At 48.2% G+C, this 22292-nt stretch overlaps 1 protein-coding gene across 1 annotated transcript in view; it reads right to left on the bottom strand.

Moving 5' to 3' along the window:
- Nucleotides 1-1647: 1647 nt before the first annotated feature.
- Nucleotides 1648-22292, bottom strand: part of AMHR2 (anti-Mullerian hormone receptor type II) — a 30971-nt gene continuing 10326 nt past the window's right edge. Inside the window, exons 3-9 of the mRNA XM_015422208.1 lie at nt 19973-20067; nt 17391-17621; nt 15465-15579; nt 13783-13943; nt 11009-11156; nt 3077-3213; nt 1648-1779 (exon numbers count right to left, since the gene is read on the bottom strand). Coding sequence (XP_015277694.1) covers nt 1648-1779; nt 3077-3213; nt 11009-11156; nt 13783-13943; nt 15465-15579; nt 17391-17621; nt 19973-20067 — 1019 coding nt within the window. The remainder of the gene's footprint in view (nt 1780-3076; nt 3214-11008; nt 11157-13782; nt 13944-15464; nt 15580-17390; nt 17622-19972; nt 20068-22292) is intronic.

Genomic DNA, 22292 nt, shown 5'->3' with positions numbered 1-22292 from the left:
AGACCTCGAAACGAACTCTGGAAACTCGAGATGTTCGTCATCATCTTCTGACCTGTTGATTAAAAGAAGAATTTTGGGATTTAAACATCATGAAAATTTCTGTCATTTTCCTGTAAATTTGTGAACTAACTGCAGCAATTCCTTTATTTTGGTGCTTTCTGATTGCTGTGCCCTTGGTTGCATTGAAGATCTGCAATGACAACTGACCTCCAGGGGGACAGAGGATGCGTTCAGATGGGCAGCTAATCCCGCCATTGGCCCGGCTCTCATTTGATCCAGATCAGTTTTATCCAGCCTTGCACGACCAGAGAGCTTCTCTTACCGCGCAAGTACTCTGCAGTGGATTGTCTAGACGGCGTCCACCTGAAGGAGCCACACGTTCAGGTTTTTAAAAAAATTCTGTTTGTGCATGCGCATCTGTGCCTCAACGTGTACTTGTTTTTCCATCCATGCGTGGAATAGAATGGTTAAAGCACCGCCAGTAGTACCTCCCTCTAGGTACCATTTCAATTAATGCAGTTCACGGGCCATTCAGAAACATGAAATTGTCCGGAACATTTGAGTGGAGCTCTGCGGCTGTCGTGCATTTACATGTTTATGCGCATATCACTAAGATTTTTTTTTAAATGGCGGCTGTTCAGGATGGTTTGGAGCAGACCATCCCGACAGGTTGAATGCACACTGGAAAAATCAGATGGAGAAAGTCCACCATTGGCCCCTTCGGCAATCAAAAGTACCGGATTTTCACCAGTATCTTTTAAGTACGGCTCCCTGGCGAGGCTAAACGTGCTTGTCATGGAAGCGGCACCTTTCCCGGATGTCGCTGTCTGATCATTCCCTTTAAATCCATCAGGCATCCGTGCCTGGGGCGGATGTAAAGACCCGTCTGATCGGGACCAGAGATCAGTTCACTTGGAGAAAATGACCTCTTTGGAAGGCAGACTCTACAACATTATACCCCATTGAAGGGCTTTTTTTCAAGAAAAAGAGGTGCTGGAACTCTCAAGAGGGAAACGAAGGAGAATCACACGGGATTCGTTGAAACAATATTATTTTCATGCACTATGGACTTACCTCAACTTTAAAGCAGTTTCCAAACTTTAGACATGTCACCAACTTCCTCAGTTCTTTTTTGAGTCTTGCTTTTGGTTCCTAGTGCTGAATGATGGCCTTGAAGCAACCATCTTTTAACATTCTTCACTGGATCAGAGACTGGGGCACTGCGGGGTGAGCTGGCCAAGGAACACGCAAGCGACATCATGCCCCCCCAAGTGCTCCTCATTAACTTTTAAACATTTTTTTAGAATTGTGTTTCCAAGAAGAGGTTCCAGAAGCAATGAAAAGACTAAGAAATGCTAGAGGGGGCAAAGAGGGAAGGTGCCAGCAAGGATCCATTAGTGGAAGAGAGCATGCACAACAAAACAGGAACCTGGTGGCAAACAAAATTTATTCCAGCTTAAGCTTTTGGGAGTCAGAGCTGACTTCATCAGCTGCATTGGAATATATATCCCTAGCAGTGGTTTATACTCAGTATTACTTCAAGTTGATTAAGTGGGCAGAGGCACATAGGATGCACAGGACTAAGACACACATCCTTCCCACTGATGTCCAGGCAAGCAAAATGTACGGTATGATAATACTTGGGGTTCAACAGCACTCTTTCGCCACATCTGCAGCACCCAGCCTCTCCAGCCTCTGTTGGGCACAATCAGCTTGCAAGCGAGCTTCTGGATCTGGGTCCCAGCAGTCCTCCAGAAGCTCTTGAAGGTCGACAGAAACCTAAGGGAAAGACCAGAAAAAACTGTCAAGGAACAATTCATAGGGGTGGAAAGTGCCACTGCAGATGCCAGGATCTATGCTGAGAATCGATGACCTCAAATACACAGAATGCTGACCCTAAGGTTGCCAGCTCCAGGTTGGAAAATACCTGGAGACTTGGGGGGGTGGAGCCTGAGGAGGGTGGGGTTTAGGGAGGGGAAGGACTTTAGTGGGGTATAATGCCATAGAGTCCACCTTCCACAGCAGCCATTTCCTCCAGGGAAACCAATCTCTGTTGCCAGGGGATCAGTTGTTATAGTGGGAGATCTCCAGCCACCAACTGGAGGTTACAAACCAAACAGGGAAAACACGGTGTAGAGAGATTGCAAGCAACAAAGCAACACCATAGACAAAACATTCACAGGATATTAATTATTAGAACATACTGTTCCAATATCATATAGCATATGCAATTTTTTAAAAAATCAAGTTTCACAAAAAATTACTCAAAGATACAAGATTTTCACAAGGAAAGATCCATAGTCCTAAACGATCACACTTATTCCAAAGTTTGCAAAAGCAGTCAAAATCTTCTTTTATTACTCCCAATATACAAACACGGACAGTGCAGTCCAATGATAACACTTCAACAGATAACAGAGATGCAATCAGCGACAACATGCGTTTCCTGCATGTTTCATAGCCTTCTTCCAGGTCTCAGATTATCAATGGAACCTATTTGACTAAAGAGAGAATAGACTGCGTTCCTGCTGCTTTCCAGAGTAATTTATCTTGAGCATTGGGTCCATTGATAATTGGTTCTTTCCTTGTGAAAATCTTGTACCTTTGAGTAATTGTTTGTGAAACTTGATATTGTTTGAAATTTCACATGCTATATGATATTGGACCAGTATATTCTAATGAATATTCAGTGCATGTTTTGTGCATGGTGTTACTTAGTTGCTTGCAGACCAACTGGAGGTTGGTAACCCTAGCTGACCTCCATGAACGCAGTGGCACCCAGTCAGTTTTAGCAGTAGGCTAAGGGTTCCCAACCTCCACTAAGGTTTTCCCCCCTGGTGTTTTTAGGCCTTCATTGTGCCACAAGAGACTGACATAGCTGGGTGTGGGCATGTCGGCAGGCAGACTAATCAAACGTTTTATGTGCTTTGTCAGTTTTGCTTTAAGCCATGAAAATCAGGTTCATTTTTTCCCATGTCAAATGTCTAATGGCTGTGAGTTCTGAATACCACCCCTTGGGATGGCAGAACATTTCTTCCCGTTCTCTGCAGCCGTCCTTTTCCAGATTCTTGTTTACCTGTCCCATTCTTCTCCAAGCAGGTGGAATAGCCGGCCTTCCTCTTTCCTCAGCAGCCAGCCTCCTCAGTTCGCTGTACGTAGGGCTGCTGCCCAACTCTGCGTCATAGGCTAGCTGGAAATCAGGGGTGCCACTTTCTGAAGAGGTAGAAATAAGTGAAGTTAGAGAAACAGAATTCTTGTGACTCGCATGTCCTGACAGACTTCTCAGCAATCAGGTGGGGCCTGCAGATCAGTTCACTTGAAGCTTTGGTGGGTGGACTCTAGGGTATCAAATCCCTGCTGAGTTCCTTCCCGAGGCACCACCCCCAAATCTCCAGGAGTTTCCCAACCTAGAGTTGGCATACCTACACATCCATTCAATGTATACGGCAATGCTGTAAAATAGGGCCTGTTTCAACATTTACACCCCCACATGGAGGCTGCTAAATTACTTCCATACAGCAGGCATTGTGTCTGAAAGCTGCTTTCGATGTGCTCAGTCTGAACACTGTGAGGAATGTGTATCCCAGCACCGCAGGTGGTGGGGAATACATGTGGTTAAATTAAACCATGGATGGAGTGGCTTTTAGATATGACAGCTGTCACACCGATGAGTGAGGCGAAGCAGAAGTGATCTTTGGCCTCCATGTGGGAAGCATATGAAGTAGCTCATTGACTAGGATTGCCAGCTCCGGGTTGAGAAACTCCTGGAGATTCGAGAGATGCAGCCTGGTAAGTCAGAGCAGCCCTCTGTCAGTGCCCTCCCAGCAGCCCTCTGTTGGAGCAAGAAGCAGCCAGGTAAGTTGCAGAGCGCCCCCCCCCCCAGCCCCCTGGCCCAAAGTAGTCCAGTGGCACCTTTAAGACCAAGTTTTATTCAGCTACAAGCTCTCCCTCCTCTGCGAGGACAGATCTGCACGTCTCCCCCCCCCCGGGCGGGAAGAGCTCCGCCCCCCCCCCCCCCCCCCAATAGCTAGCAATCCAAAACAGTCCAGCAGAGCCTGAGTGGTGGGTGTTGCCTTCCGACACAGTTCCAGTCATGTCAGGGGGTGTGGCATATGCAAATAAGAGTTATGCTAATGAGCCCCTGCACCTCTTTTTCTACAAAATGACCCCTGCCTGCGGTATTGCTGGGCAAGGAAATGGTAGATGATGGACTCAGACAGGAGAGAGACAGGAGCTACAGGAACTGGATGGGGGAAGAGAACCCTACTGCAGTGGAGGAAGTAGGTCAGGAAAGGTTTTTACCAACATAGCCCTCCAAGAGCCTTTAATTTTTCCAATTTTTAATCTGATGAATTATGGAGTCCCCAACCTCGGGAATTCTATGGCCAGTTTTTTGAGCAAGAGTAATGGACAGCACCACAAAATGGCTGCCATGGTAGAGGGACCAGTAACAAAATGGCTGCCAAGGGGTATAATTACAAAAGGTTGGGAGGTCCCAAGCAAGGCATCCTCCTATCTTGGGGGCAGCTATTTGTGAGTGGGCATTCCCTGAAGACCCATATAAGTGATATAAGTGATACCTCCTGGGCAATGTTCCCTCTAAGCTCTGGAGTCTTGTGAGCAAAAATTCTCCTTTGTGAGCGACTGGCATGAAAGTTGTGAGCGAGGGATCTGGCTACTGCATCAATTAGTTTGCTCTGGAGCCAGCCATCCTTTTTCCGGGGGAAAACAAAAACGTGTGAGCTGGAGGCTTAAACACTATGAGCTAGCTCACACCAACTCAGCTTAGAGGAAACACTGCTCCTGGGGTTTTCTGAAGAATTTCCCATTCCAGTGAGGTGGAAGATAGTCACGTTTTGTTATTTGCTTTGAAGAAGAGATGTTCTGGAGAAGAAGTAAGCAGGTGCTTAGAAACCCATTGGGGATTGTTGGATTAGTCCTCCTCTGATTCATTCTGGGGCATAATAAGTAGCTGAGGACACGCATGTACAAATTCCTACTCAGCCATGAATTTCATCAGATGACCCTGGGCCATTACTGAATGATTTGAGTTAAGCAGGCTCTCCATTTCTCTGAAAGTTTTAAGTGAACGTCTCTTCTTAAAAGGGAACAATATTGCAATGGCATTTGTTACCTCTCTGGCTGTTCGGATTTTTTTCTCAGGACGGAAGAGGTTAGCTAGTGATCTCCACAACTAACATCTATGTTAGCAAGAAGATCGCTCAAAATATGGAACAACATGTAGTTTGATTGACATTAACCCCTTAGAGAAAATATAAAACCTGCTCTGCCTGGCTTATCTGCTACACTGTTAATACAGGAAGCGGCCTGGTCTCCCTTCCATTAAGCGAAGAGGGGCATGGAGCGGCCTATTGTACCAGTTCAAGTTACAAAGAGAAAGCAGAGAATCAGTACCCAATGTCTGCTGGAGGAGGCTGCTGAGAAAAGCTGGGTTAAAAGTGTCAGGAAAGCCTTCTTCAACATTATAATCTGCATGGCTATAGCAGACCCAGAGATAGTGTGTGTGTGTGTGGGGGGAATCTATGCTTGAGACTCACAATCTCTCACTGATACCGTTCTTTTCCAACATGGATCATAACAAGGATATTTTAAAGATCTTACATGCTGCTCACAAAGGATGTACTTAATGAATTCAGACAATGCCCTCAACTTATTTCAATGGCAAATACAAAAAGTCTTAGTAGACTGACAACTATGTGTATGTGATCAAGAGACACCAGAGAATTTAGCTCACTATATCTTATAATGTTCCCTACATAGACTCCTTGAGAGAGATTTGCTAGAGAGATCACTTACTAAGCAAGTGGATTTTGAAAAGATGAATTGCTTTCTGTTTGCTTTGGAGAAACACGTGCCCTTATTTATAGCATTTTTATCCCACCCCTCCTCCAAGGGGCATATTTGTTCTCCTTTCCTCCATTTTATTCCTTAGGACAACCAATTGACACACTTAGACTGTGAGAGAAAGAGAATGGTGTTGGCCAAAAGATGGAGTATTTGGGTTTCCTCAGGGGTCGTTTCGTAGAAAAAGAGCTAGGGGAACTCATTAGCATAACTCCTTAGCATATGCCACACCCCCTGACATCACCGGAAGTGTGTCATAAGGCCACACACCCCGCCCCCAACGGACCGGGCCGCCGCTGCCGGCCTTGCAGCTCCACTGCCGAGCCCCATGAGGGGCCTGGTGGTGGACCTGCAAGGCCGGCGGGAGTGCAAGGAAGCCCCGCAAAGGCCCTCCCTGGCCCCAGGCAGGCAGGGGTGGGGAGAGGCAGGGAGGAAGCAACTTACCCTCCCTCTTCTCCTGCCTCCTCCTGGCTGAATGAGGGCTGGAAGTGGGGCGGCCGGAAGCAGGGGGCGGGGCTTCGTCATGTGCCCCGCCCCCCGTACCTCACCCGGGCCCCCGCGATCCCCCTGAAATGACCTCTGGGTTTCCTCATTTCTAGCCCAACCTCAAATGGCTGCACCATGCTGCTACTCAACAGCAGTTGGAACAAATCAGAACTTAGTATACTCCAGCCGACAGCTGTTTCTTGTAGAGGTGACCACCTCATTTAAGCTCCCCGTAAGAAGCTTGGTATGTGTATTTTTAGAGGCTCATGATGTATAAACGAGCAAATATGAGCTCATTTAAAATAAGCTAATAAATGAATTGAAACTAGTTAATCCTGAGTATCTCATAGGTTCTAACATTACCATTGAACATTTTGTACATGATTTTATGATGACCTAAAGCAGCGGTCCCCCCTCCAACGTCCTGCCTGCATGGACACCATGATGCCCACCAACACCTTTCTTGGTGCCCCTCAAGTGTTTTTAGAAAGTGGGTGGGGCCAATTGGGGCTCTTGCCCAGCAGGGCTTATGATTTGCCACAAAAGATCTGATTGGCTACGCAAATTAAAATAACATTGTTTCAGTGCTAGCCACCACCATAGTGTTATTTTACTCTTTCTCACCTCTTTCCCAGTGTATTTTTAACCCCCCCCCACCATGTTTCCCAGCACACGGGCATCTTGGGTGTGTGTGTTTCCACTTCCTAGCGCAGCCATTTTGTGATTGTGCTCAGCACCTTGTGTCAGAATTCCAGACATCCCACGGGATCAGAAATGTTGGGGACTCCTGATCTAAGGTTTTAAGCAAATACATTTAACTGGCTCCCATTGAAAACTGAGGGCAAGACTGATGGACAATCGCTCAGACATAACTTTGCCTTACTGAAATATATGAAAACTCCATTCATAATGATGTCTGTGTTATTTATTTTTTTCATATTTATAGCCCACCCTTCCCGCAAGCGGGCTCAGGGCAGGTAACAAAATTTCATTAATATAATAAACAGGGCTATTTTTGGGCAGGAACGCACAGGAACGGCGTTCCGGCTGGCTCCTGAGTTGGCCACGCCCAGGAGGAACTCATTAGCATAATAGGCCACACCCAACAGCAGAAACCCCTTAGGATTGGCTACATTAGGGGGTGTGGCCTAACATGCAAAGGGGTTCCTGCTACAAAAAAAGCCCTTGGTTTTGACAACAAACAAGGTAAACAGAATAAGAAGCAAAAGGTGGGTGTGGTTGGATGACCACAGTTCTGGTAACATGGAGGTGTGGCCTAATATGCTAATAAGCTGCTCTGTCAGGGGTGTGGCATAATATGCTAATGAGTTTCTGCTGTTGGGTGTGGCATATTATGCTAATGAGTTCCTGCTGGGCTTTTTCTACAAAAAAAGCCCTGATAATAAATATAATTAAAAATTGTTAAAACATCGTAATGTATATTAAAATGGTGGTCACAACCCCAGGACAGAGACTGGCTGGTTGCGAGAGGTTCCCTGGCTTGTTGGTAACAGATGAATGATAGCCAGCAGTTATTGGATGGGTGATACAAACCTCAGGGAGGCCATACATAGACGGCTGCTGCCTCAGCCAAAGGCCTGGTGGAACAGCTCCATCTTACAGGCCCTGAGGAATTGAAGATGGTCCTGTAAGGCCCTGATCTCAATGTGGAGTATGTACCGCCAGGCAGAGAAAGCCCTGGCCCAAGTCAAGGCAAGATGGATGTCTTTCAGGCCAAGGATCCCAAGGAGATGTTGCTCCATAGAGCGTAACACTCTTCGGAGCATATACGGGAAGAGGTGGTCCCTCAGATATGTTGGTCCCAAGCTGTGTAAGGCTATGAAGGTTATTAGCAGCACCTTGAACCTAATCCAGAACTCAACTAGTAGCCAGTGCAGTTGGCGGAGCACCTGCCGAATGTGAGCCCATACAGGAATCACTGTCAGCAGGCGCACCACTGCATTTTGCACCAGCTATAAATTCTGATCAGACTCAAGGGTAAGCCTAGATAGAGTGAACTGCAGTAATCAATTATACACAACAAATTATGCACAGAGGTTCTTTTAAAAAAAAAATCAGTGTGTGTCATAGTGCTGCCAACCTCCAGGTGGGAGCTGGAGGTCTCTTGGTATTACAATTGATCTCCAGACGACACAGATCTGTTCCCCTGGAGAAAATGGAAGCTTTGGCAGGCGGGCTCTTTAGAATTATAACGGCTGAGTTCCCCTCACCTCCCCAGCCTACACCCCCCCCAAACTTCCAGGTATTTTCCAACCCAGAGTTGGCAACCCTAGGGGGGGAGTTCATAGGGTCAACTCGAGGGCACACTTTACTATTTGATTTGTTTTTCCATCAACAGCGTATCTCCTAAACTCCCACCAGGTGGCAATCTAATCCCCACCATCACCACCATTTCAAGAACGGTAGTATTTTTATCTGTACTATTAAGATCTCAAGTAGAACTTCAGGGTTACCAACCCTGGCTGGAAAAATTCCTGGACATTTGGAGATTGTACCTGGGGAATGCGGATTGTGGGGATGGGATGCGGGATGCCATAGAGTCTGCTCTCCAGTGCTGACCTCCAAGGAAACTGATCTCTGTTATCTAGACTAGAAATCAGTCGAAATTCTGGGAGGACTGCAGGCCCTACCTGGAGATTGGCAGACTTTTAACAAGTGAACCAGGGCATTCTCTGCAAAAGACAGGAAATTGTCTGTTCTCTTTTGGAGCAAGGGGTGTTCCTTTTATGAAACACGAGCACTCTGGCATAAACTACACATTTGCTCATATTTATTATACTTTGATCTGGTTTTTCCTACAAGGCACTCAGGAGCTGCGGTGGCTCAAGTGGTTAAGACGCTGAACTGCAGGCTGTGGAAGGTCAGTAGTTCAGCAGTTCGAGACCCGGGTGCCGCATGACGGAGGGAGCTCCCGTCTCTAGTTCCAGCTCCTGCCAACCTAGCAGTTCGAAAGCAAGAAATTGCAAGTAGATAAATAGGGACCACTTTGGTGGGAAGGTAACAGCGTTCCGTGTGCCTTGGTGTTTAGTCATGCCGGCCAAAAGACCACGGAAACGTCTTCCGACAGCGCTGGCTCTTCGGCTTGGAAACGGCGATGAGCACCGCAACCCTAGAGTCGGATTCGACTGGCTTTCGAGCAAGGGAACCTTTACCTTTACCTTTTTACTCAGGGCAACCTCAAGGGCGAGAAACTTGTGATGTGGCAATGTTGGCAATATCACGCCCCTTCCATGTCTCTTTCAGTCTCTTAATGTTTGGGGGGGGGGGGGTTAAGCAAATTTTTCTGCAGCCTGGGACTTCCCTCAGATTTGTAGAGGTATGTTCCCAGCCAATCTCTGGCTCCATTCCATGGATTTTTTGATCCACACTCTATGTCCCAGTCCAGATTTAGATATATGATAGCAATATGCCTATTGCAGATTTGTTTTTTGTTTTTTAAAGTCCCCTGGTGGTATGGGGGAATGGCTGCCATTGGGAACTGGGGCAGGGAAACCATGGGAGACCTTTCCACAGGGTCGCCCTTTTGCTGCTGCCCTTTACCTGCACCTGCAGCAGCAAAGGGGCAGCTACGCCAGGCCATCTCCATGTGGAAAACACCTTACCTGATGGTCCTTTGCTTTTTTATATTGCAAGGAAAGGTGGGTGCTTCTACATACTTGGGGAGTCCCCAGGTTTGTAGCAAAATATGGATTTGTAAATATTAAAAGCACAACAGACAGGACAACTGGACTGAGCTTGGTCTTTGCCCTCTAGGTGGCATGACATGTCAACGGCAGCTTAACTGCAGTTACAGAGGGGAAAAAGGAAAACACAGAGGAGGGGAAATTAGTGTACTTGAGGCTCACTTATAATAGCCTGGAGGGTTGTGCATGTGAAATTAGGCTGGGGAATACATGTCATGAGTGGTGCATTCTCCAATCCCAATTTGCCTCACTCCCATACATAGGTTTGCCAGCCAGTGGCTGGCAACCAGTGGCAGTCTGCAGGAGAGGACGGGGGAGGCACTCAGAAAGCCCGGTAGTGAAGTCACACCTCTCAAGGAATTGCAGGAAACTCTGTGGTAAAACCATTGAGTTTCCAGTGATTCCTAGAGTGATGCAATACCATTTCTGGTTTTCCCCCAGAAGTAATGTCATGTCATCACCCAACAGAGATTTTTTTTCTTCATGCCAGCTGCCAGAGTGCCGGGGGACAATGGGAGCTGCCAGCAGGACATCTTGCGTTCCCCAGTGGGCATGTGGAAAGTCTACCCATACACGTGGGGTTGGGAAATATTTTAAAAGAGCCATCAATAAACTTTCTGTATTGTAATTTGTAACCATTCCGATGAATCTCAGCAATCGTCGCTATAGGGTGATTATGATGGCATTCAGTATAAGGGAGCTGCTCCACTGGACTCAGAGTTGAAGGATCTCATGTTGTGCTTTGGTGGTGAGGAATTTCTCTGTCAGTTAACCCCTTCCTTGGTTACTCCATGCAGGCTCACAACAACATCCAAGTGTGAGATGTAATTTGTGGCAGATGTAATATATGCCTCGCCCCTTCCCAAGGCAAGGCAGGGGTGAAGGGTGGGGGCGCTGATATTAGAGATTCAGGTGACCCGCCCTCTCCCTCTTGCCCTCTCTTCCTTGCTCACCTGGGAAGAGGATGGAGCATCTCGTCAGGGTTTCCCACAGCACCAGGGCCATGGAGTAGACATCAGCCTGCTTCAGTGCTGAGCCCAAGTCCTGCAGATTCAAGCTCTCATCCAGAATCTCGGGAGCAGTGTAGCGTGGGGCCCCGGCCTAGGAAGAATGTGAATGACACAAATTAGATATGCAATTTTCCTGCTCCCCCTAGAGGAAACGGCAGTCCCCCTAGAGGAAACGGCAGCCCCAAAATCTGTGGTATACCATAGATTCTAGTGTGGTGTAGTGGTTAAGACTGTTGGACTAGAATCTGGGAGACCTGGGTTCAAATCCCCACTCTGCCATAGAAGCTTGCTAGGATACCTTGGGTCATTCACCCTCTCTCAGCCTAACCTACCTCACAGGATTGATGTGAGGATAAAGTGGAGGAGAGGAGAATGATATAAGCCACTATTGAGGAGAAAGGCAGGGTACAAATGAATTAAATAAATATAAATAAACAAATATATCCCTTAATTCCCCCTCCACAAGCACCCCTCCCCCAAATATCTAATAATTTGTCAAGCCAACCCTAAATACTATTCTCACACGGAAGAAGCCCAGGTTCAAATTCTTGCTTGGCATCAAAGGTGGTTTGGGCCTGTCAGTTTCTCTCAAAGTAGCCTACCTCATGGGGAGGTTGTGAGGGGAAAAACACAGCAAGCTTCACACATGCTGCCCTGAGCTTCTTAAAGAGAGGACAACATATAAACAAAATAAATTGCAAAAATTTTGTTGCCTAAATAAATTAAGGACATTGTCCTATTTCCCCCTCTTCTTTCCTAAGCCATGAAAGGGGACAAGGAGCCCCTTTCTTGAGCACTCAGCCAGCTCTGAGCCAGAGCTAGCACTTTGGAGGGAGCCTATGAGGTGATTTTATCTGGGCCTGACTGAGTTTTCATCTAGGTAGGGTCAAGGGTGTTCACTTGAAAAAGAACAGTGTTTTCAAATTGTAAGAAATAGAGATATTTCATCTTTTGATACTGCATCTCTCTTGAATTTTATGTATTTTAAGGGGGGGTTCGTGGAGGGAGGGTGTTATGTACGCGGACCGCCACCAGGGGTCCACGGCACAGTCAGGAGCTTGGCTCCCCTGAACAACAGGAACCTAGGATCCTAGTTCCCCCAGCACCAACCAATAGCCACTTTGGTGGGAAATTCAAACCCTCCAATGGGACTAGGGGGTGCTAGGTGGGTATGTATATAGTTGGCCTTGTCAGGCCGTTAGTTAGTCTGATGTTAAGTACAATAAATGTGTGCATATGCATGTCATCGTCCGAGTCCTCCATGCAGCGAACCCAGTACTTTTCAGAGGGGAAATCCTGGCCCCTACTTTCTCCCCTCTTACTCTGCCTAATCCCTCAATTTCCTCCTTTCCTTCTCCCTTATCCACCCAATTATCCATTTCCCTCCTCTTCCCCAGCCCACCAATTCCCTCCCTCCCCAATGCCAACTTGCCCAGTCAACTGGTTCCCTACCCCCCTCCAGCTGTTCTGACCTGTTTTGCCCCTGTTTTGGCATGGTTTTGTTCATGAGGTGTCTTCCAATGTGCAGATGTTACTTGGGAATGACTTGGGAAGTGATTTAAACCCCCGTATTATTTCTATAACATGTTATAATTTTTTCACAAACCTAGAGATTACTGTACATTCTCAGAAACATATCATCGACAGCCATTTTTAATCCACACTGGACGCCCATCATTTGTTATTTGATATAACATACGTAAGCACACAGAACTATATGCAATGCTATGCTAGCACGTCATAATTCTGAAGCTGTTATTGACACCACTTTTATATCAGCGCCAGCCTTGAATGAAGAGATTAATTTGTGTATCAGAATACACTTTCTGCTCACCAGAGACTACCTAGAGGTCATTGTGGCCCCTGAGAATGCAGGCACTGGCCATCAGAGGTGGAGCAGCTCTCAGAGTCCAAGAGGTCTACCAGAGCCTGCAGCCACTGACGACCGCCTGGCCCATATTCCTCCCCTGCCACCCACCCACATGCCCTTCCCCCTCCACTAGGGTTGCCAGCTCTGGGTCGGGAAATACCTGGAGACGTTTGTGGGTGGAGTCTGGAGAGGGAAGGGTTTGGGGACCCCTCAGTAGTGTATACTGCCACAGAGTCCACTGCCCACCCTCCAAAGCAGCCACTTCCTCCAGGGGAACTGATCTTGGTTGTCTGGACATCAAGTGGAATAGCAGGAGATCTCCAGGTGCCACCTGGGGTTGGCAACCCTTATCCTCCACTCATAAGCCCTCCTCCAGTGTCCTCTGTGCTCTTGGCTGAATAGGCTGCCCTGAGCCACCAAGGAAGGGCATGCAGGTGGTACACAGTGGAGGTGGCACTTCTGGTGGCCATTAAACAGCACTCCCAGCTACATGCACCCACCCACAGTGTCAGTGAAAGGGCAGGTGGTGGCAGGGCTTGAGACCAGGAGGCCTGGGGAATGTGTAGGTGGGTGGAAAGGGAAGTGCAAGCAGAGGCCTGGAGATGGGCAGAGGAGGGGCAAGGATCGTGGGAAACACATCATTACCTGCCTGATACGAGAAGCTAGTTCTGCTCCTAGCAGTGAAAGAAATGGCACAGTAGTATTGTCGGGCCAGCTGTGACTGGTGGTACACCCCGCTGCAAACTTGGTAGCGCAAGGACATTGCTGTGCACTTATTCTGACCATGAACAAACCCAGAGTTACTCGTCTCCAACCATTTCACTCGACCTGATCATGATGCAGGTACCTTGCGGACGACGCCTTCTGCGGGGGGCCCTCTCCATCCCTCGTGGCCCATAGGCAAAGTCATGGCAAGGCCAAAATCACTGATGACACAAGTCCTGTCCTCCTGAACCAGCACATTCTGGCTGCTCAGGTCTCGGTGTGCAACCCCGGGTTTGTGCAGACCTGGCACCAAACAGAAGGAAGAGAAGAAGAAGAGGGAAGAAGAGATTGGATTTATACCCCGCCCTTCACTTGGAGTCTCAGAGCGGCTTACAAACTCCTTTCTCTTCCCCTCCCCACAACAGACACCCTGTGAGGTGGGTGGGGCTGAGAGCTCTGACAGAAACTGCTCTTTTTCAAGAACAGCTGTGCCAGAGCTTCTGACTGACCCAAGGTCACATCAGCAGGTGCAAGTGGAGGAGTGGGGAATCAAACCCGGTTCTCCCAGATTAGAGTCCGCACACTTAACCACTATACCAAACTGGCTCGTATGCTGAAGGGCCTTAGCATCAGGACTGGTATCAGTGTACCCTGAGGTGGGACAGTTGCTGGGGCCCAGGGTTTCTGGGCGCACCCACTGTCACTGACAGGGTTGCCAGCCTCCAGGTGGGGCCTGGGGATCTCCCGCTTTTGTCACTGATCTCCAGCTGACAGAGATCAGCTCTCCTGGAGAAAATGGCTGCTTTGAAGGGTGGACTCTATGGCATTGTACCATGCTGAGGCTCCTCCCCTCCCCAAACCCCACCCTCTCCTGGACCCACCCCCAAAGTCTCCAGGTATTTTCCAACCCAGACCTGGCAACCCTAGTCACGGAGTCCCCCACTCGCATGCAGGAGTGACAGCACTCCTGGTGGGCATAGTCGTGGTGTTCCCATCTGCACTCAGTACCGATTGGAGAAAGGTCATGGGAAGGCTCAGGAACAAGCTGAAGGAGGACATCTAGGCAGATGGGGAGGAGTAGAGGTGGGCTGCAAGGAAGGAATGAGCTGGGGGCCTGTAGGCGGTCAGAGGAGGTGAGGGAGCCCCTGAACACCCCCCGTAACTGGCCCTGCGTAGCATCTCCACTTTAGAAGATCTTTGTTAGCAGGGCTGTGGGAAAACACCGCTTGAGATCTCAGAGAGTCGCTGCCCATCAGAGCTGATGACAATGGGTGTGAGATCTACAGATTACAGATCGGTGCCCCTGGAGAAAACAGCAGCTTTAGAAATCAGGCTCTATGGTATGCCACAGATTCTAGGTGAAGTCCCTGCCTCCAGAAGCACTATTCTCCAGTCTCCAGGAATTTCCCAGGCAAGAGGTGGTATCCCTTCCCCCAAAGACTGCTTGGTCAAGGGCATAAAGGGGACACTTAGCCCTGACCTGGATAGCCCAGGCAAGCCCGATCTTGTCAGAACTTGGAAGCTAAGCAGGGCCGACCCTGGCAAGTTCTTGGAAGGGAGACCTCCAAGGAATACCAGGGCTGGGATGCAGAAGTAGACAATATCAAGCCACCTCTCTGAAAAGTCCTAGCCCCACTTGGGGTCGCCAGAAGTCACCATGACATCCAGGCATGCACACACACACACACACACACACACACACACACACACACACACACACACACACACCAAATACCAAAAAGCGGGGAGGACACTTAAATGGGTGAACATAATCTAGCAGAGAGTGTGGGGAAAGAGGCATCCGTGGACCCACTTGTAACGTACCTTCCTTCCACTGCTCCCCATGTAAGAAAGCAAGGCCTTTGGCGAGGGATGATCCTAGCCGGATAGCAACATCCCAGGAGCAAACATGCTGAATGAGGAAATGCCGCAAGGACCCCTGGAAAGACAATTCAGCTACTAGACTTAAACACTTCTTGGCACCTTGCTTCCTCTGTGCAGAATTTTATTTTGTATGTCTATATATGGTTGCCAACTCTGGCTTGGGAAATTCCTGGATTTTTGGTGGGGTGGAGCTTGGGTAGGGCAGGGTTTGGGGAAGGAGCAGGATATAATGCCATAGAGCCCACCCTCCAATGCAGCCATTTTCTCCAGAGGAACTGGTACAGTCTACACAGGTGTTCCCCCTCATCTGTGAGAACCAGTTCTTAGCTGGGACTGCAGTTCCTTGACTGCTTTATTTTAGGGAGTCAGTTTGGTGCAGTGGTTAGGAGTGTGGACTCTAATCTGGGAGAACTGGGTTTGATTCCCCACTCCTCCACATGCAGTTGCTGGTGTTACCTTGGGTCAGTCACAAGTTCTCTCAGAGCTGTTCTCTCAAGAGCAGTTCTCGAGAGAGCTCTCTCAGCCCCACCTACGTCACAGGGTGTCTGTTGTGGGGAGGGGAGAGGAGAGGAAGGGAAAGGGATTGTAAACCACGCTGAGACTTCTTCAGGTAGTGAAGGGTGGGGTATAAATCCAATCTCTTCTCTTCTTCTAGATGACTCACCTTTGCTCTGTGATTGTCTACAGGGTTCTTGCCAACATTCCTCCAGAACTACTTCCAATAACACTTCTCATTGTTCTGGTTAGGTACATTCAGCAAATCACGGGGCAGTCGTAAACATAATTACCCCATTCTATCTGATGAAGTATTCATGTACACAAAAGCTTATACCCAGAATTAAACTTTGTTAGTCTTAAAGTTGCCACTTTGTTCTACCCCATTCTGAGTCCATTGAAGTCATTCTGGGCTTAAGAAGGAGTTACTCTTTTTCAGGGTTGTATTGCAAGGTTTGTTTGTTTGTTTCTGGTCCTGAAATGTGTTCTGCAAAATGTACAATCTAGGAAGCAGAATAAATCATGCATACTAAGCAAATTCACAGGATTATTGTATATTCTGCTTCGGCGATGCAGGTTTTCAAAGAATTTGGATGTTTGTGCATGGCACTGGGTAATAGAAGAAAGGAAGGGAATGGAACATGATTAGGGGAATTTAGGAGTCTGGGTTGGGAAACAATTTCAGAGGAGGTGGCCCTGAAAGCCCTTCATTAGCTACAGTCATTTTACATATTTTCGTCACTGTCTTAAAGGCTGGGAGCTTTCTAATCACACAAACACACACACAAATACATGCATGAGCAGCCAAGAAGCCAGTGGTGCTGAATTTTGTGTCTAGGGATTCCACATTCTCTGGCCAAATTGTGGGTATATAAGCTCAAGTGGTTAAGACGCTGAACTGCAGGCTGTGGAAGGTCAGTAGTTCAGCAGTTTGAGACCCGAGTTGCCGCATGACGGAGTGAGCTCCCGTCTCTAGTTCCAGCTCCTGCCAACCTAGCAGTTTGAAAGCAAGAAATTGCAAGTAGATAAATAGGTACCACTTTGGTGGGAAGGTAACAGCGTTCCATGCGCCTTGGTGTTTAGTCATGCCGGCCACATGACCACAGAAACGTCTTCGGACAGCGCTGGCTCTTTGGCTTGGAAACGGAGATGAGCACCGCAACCCTAGAGTGGGACTCGACTGGCTTTCGAGCAAGGGAACCTTTACCTTTACCTTTAAGATACACATACACCTGACGCTGCATACAACTGACAATGTCATGAAATCAGACACACACAAGTAAACAATAACTTCCATATTTGCCACATGTGCACATAATCAATTTGCGTATAACTCGAGTCATTTCAGCGCTTCCTGCGCACAGCACTCACCAATGGGTACAGGGTCAGCACCAGGAGGAGACCACCTTGTTCTTTGTCTGGCCCTCCGCACCCAGCAGCCACAAGCTGTACCACATTGTCATGGCTCATCAGTGGAAGGCTGTGCACAGCCCACTCAGACGCAAACTCCCGGTAGCAAGAATGAGGAAAGGTCTTAATGGCTACAGGATGCTGACCGAATGTCCCCTGCCATACCTTAGAGAACTGCCCCTCGTGAAGAACCTGTCAGGACAAAGAGGAAAACGTAACTGAAGTGTACTGGGTTCAGACGCGTTGAGTGATCAGCTCATAGTTAATAAACTATGAGCTGATCACTCAACGAATCACTCAAGTGATTCAGCAGTGAGAACAAAGATAAAGTCACACCCAAAACACGCCCCACTCCCCGTGATAGGCTATTTACACCAGGTTACCTTTCCAGGTAACCCTATTGAGCTATTTTAGGATCCAAGCGTTCCTACTGGTGCGCTTCTAGGATCCTAGCCCGCCTTTGTGATGGATCTCAAGCTCAATACATTACAGTAACTTACTTCAGCGTTTGAACTATAGGCAAGGTACTTCCATTATGCTCAATTGCACCATGCACGTGGAACAGAAAGTGGACGAGAGACATTTAAAAACTGGATATGGCCCTGACCTGGATAGCCCAGGCAAGCCCAATCTCGTCAGATCTTGGAAGCTAAGCAGGGCCAACCCAGGCAAGTACTTGGATGGGAGACCTCCAAGGAATACCAGGGCTGGGACACAATGGTAGACAATAGCAAGCCACCTCTCTGAAATGTCCAAGCCCCACTAGGGGCCGCCGGAAGTCAGCCATGACTTCCAGGCACACACACACACACACACCTACACACAAACACACACACAAAATACCAAAAAATATTTTTAAAAAACCTGAATATATATTCCACCCCATGGAGATCATTCATGTTACTCACAGAAAACAGTCCAATTTAAGCTTCGTACATGAAACCACTTTGAGAACTAGTTTAACATTAAGGGCTCCTCCAGTTTGGTGTAGTGGTTAAGAATGGTGAATTCTAATCTGGAAAACCGGGTTTGATTCCCCACTTCTCCACAGACAGACAGCTGGGTCACCTTAGGTCAGTCACAATTCTTTCAGAGCTGTTCTCTCAAGAGCAGTTCTTGAAAGAGCTCTCTCAGCCTCACGCACCTCACAGGGTGTCTGTTGTGGGGAGGAGAAGGGAAGAGATTGTAAGCTGCTCTGAGACTCCGAGTGAAGGGCAGGGTATAAATCCAATCTCTTCTTCTTCTTCCCTCAGGAAAGAGTTCTGGAAATCGTAGTCTGGTGCATACCTTATTTGCCCACAGAAATAAGATTTGCGGACCATCTTCACCCAAGGCCTAAACTGGACTTCTCTTATATTTGTTATTTATTTATTTATTTATTTCTCACATTTTTATCCCTCCCTCCCTGTAACATGAATGCCACAAGGGGCAGAAGAATATATATCAGGTGTCCCCAGCATGGTGTCTGTGGATGCCATGGTGCCCGTTGACACATTTCCTGGTGCTCGCCAAGAGGTTTTTTTTAAGTGGGTGGGGCCAGGTCATCCTTTTACCCAGCAAGGCTTCAGATTGGCCACTGGAAATCTGATCAAGCTGTGCAGCTTTTTAAAGATGTCACTTCGGCAGAAACTGCTGCAACCATAGCACAAGGATTTTCACTGTGGTAAGCTGCAGCAACCATTTTGTGGCTCGCTCTGCTTCCTGCGGCGGCCATTTTGTGGCTGTGCCCACCATGCTGTGTCAGAATTCCAAATAGGGCTGCCAAGTCCCCCCGGGAGGCGGATAATCCCCCGCTTTGGAGGCCCGATTTCCGCTGCCGCGGAATTGGGCCCCGGGGGGAACCCCACCCCAGCGTGCACGTCAGCCGGATGTGACGTGATGCCGCCGGGCACGCTGGGGCCACAGCCATCTGAGGGGAAAACTCTATGTTGTTGAATTTTTAGGTTTTTTCCCCCCTTTTTGTTCTTTTTTCTGGGTTTTCCCCTTTTTTGTTCTTTTTCAGAAGGAAGGAAGGAAGGGAGGGAGGGAGGGAGGGAGGGAGGGTCTTGACATGCAGGAAAGGAGGTGATACCTTATGGAACTGGAGATCCAGAAGCTCTTGCTTGGGCAATTTCCTCTTGCTGGATGTCTCTGATCCTGTGATGACCTTAGTGAGTTCCCCGGTTTCTTGTGGTCTCAATGGCAAGGCAGGGCCTTTCCACAGTCTGAGAACTCCTAGAAGATGTGGGGGGGAAATGAGATTTGTTCATCCAATTTAATTTGTTCATCCATTTATTAATTTAATTCATTCTCCTGAATGAAGAGATATGCTGATCAACGAACCTCCACCCCCTTGTCCAGTAGAAATCCTACTCAGACACCTCCTTCCAGTTTTTCAATCATCTTGCATTGCTCACAAAACCTGGACTACTTTTGAAGCACCAGGGACTAGAAACTTGCTGCTTTAAAAAACCCAAAAAGCTAATATTGAATTCTGCACCCGGTATCAATCTCTGAATATGCACAATTTAACTTTAGGTTGTGTGCAGTATATACTGGGCTACCTGTGATCCTGTTTTGCCTATCGCCTTGCAGGTGGAACTGAGGCCTGTAGGGGCCAGAGGGATGTACTTGCTTCTTGAAAACAACGTGGCTATCTCTGTGTGGGCAGGAGTATATTCATGAGAAAATGAAAGTATGCATATGTGTACTCGATGATGCTCCTCTGTGTAAGGCCAGGAGCACACCATGAGAAAATAAGTCCCTGCGAGCATCTTTGGGTACACAGGAGAGAGTGTGTGTGTGTGCATCTCACACACATACCCCCTATCTTCCCATCGTGTGGGGGGGAAGCCTTATTATTCTATGCTAAAACTCGTCTTGATGGCACAGTACCTAGAAACGCCAAGAAGCCAAAGAAGAACAGAACAGGGATGGCTGAGATGATCCAGATGGTCCCAGTGGAACTATGCAAGGAGTCAGCTACAAAGATAAAACAGAGGTCACAGAAGCCATACCAAGATGGGAGAATCGGCATGCCACATTTTGGGGCAGGGGAACTGTGAGTGTGTGTGTGAATAATCTCTCAACCTATTTCCCACCAAGCAACTGTGTACACTTCCAAGCTTCTTGGCTCTGAGCCTAGGGCACCCATCCCAACAGCCACCCCCCCCCCCACATCTCCAGGTGCTCATGGATCTCTGCATGTCTGTCTCTTCTCTGCCCACCCTTGGCATCAGTTTCCCTCCCATCCTTACAAGACTTTCCTCTGATGTTTTAATTAAAATTAAAGCTGGGGAGAGGACATCTCCCTCCTCGTATAGTGCCGCCCACCCTTTCTCAACTCCGGCAGCCAACATTCCAATATCCTCCCATCACTGATGTTTGAAGGCCACGGCCACGCCCGTGGCACTGCAGTCCTCCAGGTGGGAGGGAGCCGTTACAGCTCATAAAGTGATGGATTCTGTAGCCAATAGAATCTCACTCCTTTAGGATTAAAGGAAACAAATGGCTTTCTGGTGGCAGTGGCAGTGGTGGCATGTACTTCAAAGTCCGCATCCACTTTCTCCACCCCTACAAAATTTTATTAACCTTTAATCTGTCTCAGATTCAGATATCTTATCTCAGTGGGAAATAGCTTTCATGAGCCTTGGGGTGTGGATAGAACATAGGGCCTGTGTTCAAATGCCCACTCAGCCATAAAGCTCACTAAGAGATCTCGGGCCTGTCGTTTTTTCTTAGTCTAGTGTACCTCACAGGGCAGTTTTGAAAGATTCACATATGTTACCACAGCCATAATGGATAGTGGTGAGGATAAAATGGGATGGAGAAGGACATTATATCCTCTGTCTTAAATTACTTGAAGGAAGAGTGAGATTTTGTAAAAAGGATGGATAGATAAATTGGGAGCAGGTTGATAGGGGAGGGAATGCAGTCATTCTGGCTCACTGCTACCTCTGCATGCCAATATCTGGTACTAATGAAGGGCAACCTTCCAGTATCTGCTGGTTCAGAGGTATGCAGCCTTTTAGGCCTGAGTACCAAAAAACGTGTTCACATCTACCTGTGAAGATGTAGGTATGCAAACAAATGTATGGGGGAGGGGCCTCAGGAGCTCACTCGGGTGGAGAACACACACTCTGTTTAAAACCTTCCTCCCCTCCTTTGCATAAGTGACTCTAGACTCCGATCTGGCAGATTGCCCCTGTACATGTAATAGACAGCACATGTAATACAGAAAGCCAGTGTGGTGTTGTGGTTAGAATGTCAGTCCAGGGTCTGGGAGACCGAGGTCTGAATCACCGCTCGGCCATGGAAGCTTGCAGGGTGACCTTGGCCCAGTCACATACTCTCCACCTAACCTCCCTCACAGGGTTGTTGTCAGGGGTCATTTCGTAGAAAAAGAGCTAGGGGAACTCATTAGCATAACTCATTAGCATATGCCACACCCCCTGACATCAGGGGCCCGGCGGTGGACCTGCAAGGCCAGCGAGAGTGCGAGGAAGCCCCGTCAAGGCCCTCCCTGGCCCCAGGCAGACAGGGGTGGGGAGAGGCAGGGAGGAAGCAACTTACCCTCCCTCTTCTCCTGCCTCCTCCTGGCTGAATGAGGGCTGGAAGCGGGGGGGCGGGGGCGGAAGCTTCGTCATGTGCCCCGCCCCCCGTACCTCAACCGGGGGAATGCGTTCCCCCGCGTTCCCCCCCGAAATGACCTCTGGTTGTTGTGAGGATAAAATGGAGGCGAGGAGAACAATGCAGCTGCTTTGGGTCCCCATCAGGGAGAAAGGTGGGACATAAAATGAAGTAAATAAAACGAATAAATGTTGGCTTGGCCAGCTATGAGGATGCCAGAGTCCTGAACACTTCACAAACTGCCACCAAAGCTGC

This window comes from Gekko japonicus, unplaced genomic scaffold, assembly GCF_001447785.1.
Source record: "Gekko japonicus isolate JY-2015 unplaced genomic scaffold, Gekko_japonicus_V1.1 scaffold459, whole genome shotgun sequence".
In the NCBI taxonomy this organism is placed as follows: domain Eukaryota; kingdom Metazoa; phylum Chordata; class Lepidosauria; order Squamata; family Gekkonidae; genus Gekko; species Gekko japonicus.
The sequence above is the reverse complement of the archived record's forward strand: the minus strand, read 5'-3'. Positions and strand labels throughout refer to the sequence as shown.